General features: G+C 36.6%; 1 protein-coding gene across 1 annotated transcript in view; it reads left to right on the forward strand.

Annotated features, from left to right (window-relative positions):
* Positions 1-2,579, forward strand: part of LOC111332110 (uncharacterized) — a 4,188-nt gene extending 1,609 nt beyond the window's left edge. The window contains exons 2-3 of the mRNA XM_022937384.2: positions 1,469-1,649; positions 1,751-2,579. Coding sequence (XP_022793119.2) covers positions 1,469-1,649; positions 1,751-2,427 — 858 coding nt within the window. The 3' untranslated portion in view covers positions 2,428-2,579. The remainder of the gene's footprint in view (positions 1-1,468; positions 1,650-1,750) is intronic.
* The last annotated feature ends 2,742 nt before the right edge of the window (positions 2,580-5,321 follow it).

The raw sequence follows: 5,321 nt of genomic DNA on the forward strand, positions 1-5,321 counted from the left end.
TTTAATGAATGTGACCAAAATTACAATTCATCAACCCAACGTTTTGACACTCTCATCTAGTGCCTTTATCAGGGGTGATCTGATCATTGACATGAGGCACTTTTTTACACTCAGTAATTGGCCGCTGTTTCTCCTAACAAGGTGTAAATAGGCTCAGATAGTAAGCCACCATAATCACAATTGAAAGGAGCAAGGGCAGAGTTGATAGGTGATAGCAGCAATTAAAGTGATAATTTTAGAATTATCCCACCCAATTTTATGGTTAGTTAGGCATGTGTGCTCCAACAGACATGCAATTCTCATTTGCAAAAGAACACCCATCTTATTTATGCCTATTTATACCTTGTCAAAAAAAAAAGGCAGCAAATTAGTAAGTATATTGTGACCAGGCTCACAATTGTGCATGACATGGCAATATTTTTTGCTATAATTTTAGAATTACATCTTCAGATGCTATTTCCTATGATAATCAAGTTATCATAAACACAGGATTTGTAGCTAAATTTCCTTTAGAATGATCACACCTAACTTCCAAAATCTTTTATAACATAACCAAAGTAAAGCGCGTGCTCTGATTGGTCAATTTAGCGTCCCCCATTTGCCCATGGGTGTACGCTGCTCACGTGAGCAAATACAAAGATTATTTTTCCGCACACGCTTGTTTTTTCTGGTCGCTTAAGATTTGTTAAGTAAAAGGGAACTCTTTAACTACAATGTATCAATGTTATGTTATAAAACCAATTGTAAACACCACAGCGTACACTATTGAGTTATGGATGCACTTGGGAGGTTTGCTAAGCACTCAAGAAGCTAGAGTCGCTCTCGGCTATCGCCTCGAGCAACTCTTACGCTTCTTTTGTGCTTAGCAACCTCCCGCGTGCATCCATAACTCAATAGTGTACGCTGTGGTGTTTACCATTTGTTAAAGAGAATTGCCTGCTATTGTTTGATTCCTTATAAAAGAAGTACAGTTAGTTAGTTTAACTCAGTAGTTCAGAGTGTCAAGACCAGCACTTACAAGCTCAGAACCTCTTGGTCACAAAAAAAGTAACTCCAGTACATGTAACCTCAAGTTGGTGACCTATTTTACTGAGGATTTGCTTGCAATCACCCTTTCTTTTTATCAGTATTATTTCTTTTGTACTTTCCTGTATGAATAAATTTTATTGTGGCTATAAGTCTGTCTTGTTCTTCAAATAACAATGTCAGAACCTGCCTCGGTCACAATATGAAAGGGCCCCTTATTGCAACAATCGGATCACCCCTGATGAAGGCACTGGGCAGAAGTGTAAAAACATTGGGTAGATGAATTGTAATTTTAGTTACATTCATTAAATCTTTAAACCAGAGCAGCTTCAAACTATGTCTGGTTAGAGGCACTTGTTGGTGATAAAATAACTAAAAATTTATGTTTCTATTTGCAATGCATTACTATGAAAAAAATTTGTCATTGTTTTTTCCCTGTCAGATAACATGCACAAATCCACTGGCATTTGATGTGCAGAAGGCATTATGCAGCAATGGGAAGTTGACAAGCATCTCACTTCAATGTCAAGGTGCAATAGAGTTGTCTTGGCTCAAAGCACTTATCAGCAGTAATCCACACCTGCAGAGGTTGTGTTTGAGGTTTCAAAGGCTTGCAGATGAAGGTAATGTCGGTAAATTGTCAATTTTCTTTTTTTTTTTTTTTAGGTTTGCATACATGGACTGCAGTTTTTTTAAATGCTGACTTTATTTTTGTCTGTTTTAGGAGAATTACATAAAGTTAAACAAGGTGCTTTTTCTAGCTTGGAGACGCTTGGATTACATGTAGGTGGGGAGTGTTACAGAAATAAAGGAATCACATGTAGAAGATTACCTGTACCGACACCAGTAACCAACCTCATTCTTGATTGGGCATTTCCAAATAACAAGGTACCAAACAGAAACCTTACATGCTTGGATGTAACATCTCGACCTAGAATTCCCATTATGTTTACACAGCTTCATAAATTCCCTGCTTTGAAGAAGCTGAATTTGACTGGTGCAGTTATGCCAAACGAGCACTCTCTACAAGATTTTCCCAATTTTCAATCTTTGGAGTGGTTGGAACTAAACAGCTGCCAATTAGGAATCAGAGCTGAGCTACACTTTCTGTCCCAAAAAGTAGGAAGGACTCTCTGCTACTTGGGCCTTGGGAAAATTCCATCCATTACCAATAATGACTTGCGAGACCTGGCTGTGATGTTTCCTGTTCTTAGAACCCTTGATCTGACAGAATGTTCAAAAATCACAGATGCATTACTTGTGGAATGGTACATTAAGCAAAAAAGAAGTGAATGGCCAAAGTTGAGAAAACTCATTTTGAAAGGATGTGAAGAAATCACTGTGGATGTTGTAAACTCAGTGCGGTTGAAAACAAGAAATCAACTTTTGGTCGACTTGTAAATTATCTTGCTCTATATAAAGAGAGTTTGCAATTGTGGAATGTTATCTTGACCTCTACACCCAAACAGCCGTATTTCTTTTGTCAATACTGTTCTCCATACATTTCATGTGGAACTGACTTGGAAAATTTTTTTAAAAATCAATAGCTTCTTGAGTTGGCAGCCATTTCCTCTTGTAGTGGCTTACACAAGTGAAGCAAAATTTCAATGACAACCATGAGTTTTGTAAATGAAGACACTATGAAGCAAGGATATAAGCCTTGAATCATTTTATTTAATGTAGCCAAGGTATCCAAGTACTTATCGTAATATAACAGTCCAGCTTGTAAGAATTTAGCCAAAACAAACTTCAAGATAAGGTGGGGAAAAGACGCTTTTGCAATAAACATGTCTTATCGTTAGCCCACAGCAAGACAACTAACTACGATGTGGTTCTGGGTGGAACTTAAAGATCCTGTCCCTAATGGACTAACAGTAGCGTCATTATTGTGGTTTAACACGTTTACACGAAACAAGCTTATAGTGAATCAGTATTCGGTGGCAAAGGCATGGCAGCCGTTACACCTCTATTCTCAGGACTTTAATGTTTGGTTCAGGGATGATGCTGTCAAGAATAATTAGAAGCTAGCCACTCTTGGGGTTTAGCCTGAATTTTAACACTTCCACTCCCATGAGTGACCAAAACAGAACTTCTCCTTACAATACAGGGCTCGACACTAACGGTACCCACTAGCCACAGACTAATAAGTTTTGGCTAGTGGTTTTCGGTTTCCACTGGCCAATTTGGCTGGTAAACAAACTGACATTGTCATAACATCTAAGATGTCACCAGCCACTTGGCTAGTAAGTTGATAAGTTTGTGTCGAGCCTTGCAAAACCATTACAATAGCAAGACAAGAAGGCAAGTGATGAGAATTAAGAAAAATATCAACCAGTGGAATTTTACTTGATCAGATACCAAGTTCTCTAAAAGCACATCATAAGAATTAATTTTTATTACAGACAGTAGGGAAAATTATTAATGGAATTATTGATGAAATTATTAATTCTTAATAGAATTATTAATGGAATATCCATAGAAAAAGGGATAAACTACTTTGGTGATGCATTCTAAGAATGTGTCCAGGGTATGTAGTTGAGAATTGAATATCTCAGTAATGCGATTCGGGAAAAATTTAGAAGCATGTTTGAGGCTGCATTTTGGAAATGCAATTGAACATTTACTTTTGAATGCAATTCAGTAATGCACTGTGGAAATAAACCATTGCTGTTTGCAATTATTTACCATAAAATAAATTTAATATTTCAAAGTAATTTTGGCAGTTTCATGAGTAACACCATGCACAAGTTCTCAATGATCTGACTTGTAATTTTCAGAAATATGTTCAGACTGGAGCCAGCTAAACTGCTTTGAAGGCTCACTTCTGCATGCAATCCAGTTATGCACTGTGGAAATAAACCATTCCTGTATGCAATCAAGAGCAACTGCTCCAACTTGCATGCTGCTCAAATAGAATATGGAGATGTTAGTATATTGCTTTCACAGTTTAATAAGTAAATCATAGTTACAATTTCAACAAGTACCAGTACTTAAGTACTGAAAATACAATTTAAAAACCACTGTATGGCTGCACCAAACCTTACAACAAAGAACAAATATTTTATACTAAATATGGAGTACTTTTGGCAGTTTCATGTGTAACCATGCAAACGTTCTCCATGGACTGACCTATGTTTTTGCTTTCAGAATGTGTTCAGACTGGGGCCTGCTAAACTGCTCTTGAGTTCTCCATGTGAATTTTACATGTTTTCTTAATTATAAGAGATATACATCAAAAGCCATTGTTAATGCAGATTGGAATATCTGTGCAAGAGTCCCCCATAACCCTTAAACTCCCAGAAGTGATTAACATGTAACTTCTCCCTTTAATATCCCTACATTGTCCAACAGGTAATGAGAATACTCAAACTTATCAGGTTGAAGTTGTTACCTTGATTGAACCAAATTTTCATAACCTATTTACAAATGTGTAGCAGCTGGAGGGGAGATTTCAAAATCAGATCTTGGGAGTTGAAGCGCAAACCCTTTCGCTCCCAAGATGTCATTATTAATTCTCCTTCCTGTCTGTTGTACAATTCTTATGATGATAGTTGGGAGAACTTGGTATTAGATCAAGTAATATTCCTCAAATAGATGTCTTTATTACATACAGTTTGAAATCACTGGTGGTCTCTGTTATCTGAATGGCTCTAATTGGTGAGATTTATTCCCAAATCACACCAGTTTTTGCTCTAAATCAAATCATTTTATGCTCGACTGAGTTTTTGACACATGATGTCAAAGTCTTTCTATTTTGCATACAAAATAAGATGTAAAAGCGTTTCCAGTTCCTCTTTTTATTTAAAAACCGGCTCAGTACTGCATCAGTAAAATATTTGAATCGACCAAGTCCTGTATTTGGGCGATTTCAAAATGGATGTAATAAAGTGGTAATTCAAACTTGTGCTGTGCAATTTTGGTCTGAAATCATATTTGTGGTTTCAAGTCAAACTCGTGCTGTGCCCTTGTTCGATTTTGAAATCACACATATGATTTCAGCCCAAAATTCAGTTCAATTACCATTATTTATTCTCAACACTTGTCTGCTTGATATTGTATGGATATTGTGAGGAGAAATTCTCTCTTGGTCACTCATCAGAGTTAAAGCATCAAATAGGTTGTTTTAAAGGTACTTTCTCTGCCTCTAACATGGTATTTAAAATTGTTTTTATCAGTCGCAACTGTCTTTTGAGGAGCAAACCATAGATTTCATGCAATTATTATGAAAAAGTCTTAGAAATGCAAATGCCCGAAGTTTTCTTTAATGCAGTTGAATTTAATGGAAGTCCTTTCCA

The sequence above is a fragment of the Stylophora pistillata genome, chromosome 14 (assembly GCF_964205215.1).
Source record: "Stylophora pistillata chromosome 14, jaStyPist1.2, whole genome shotgun sequence".
NCBI lineage: Eukaryota > Metazoa > Cnidaria > Anthozoa > Scleractinia > Pocilloporidae > Stylophora > Stylophora pistillata.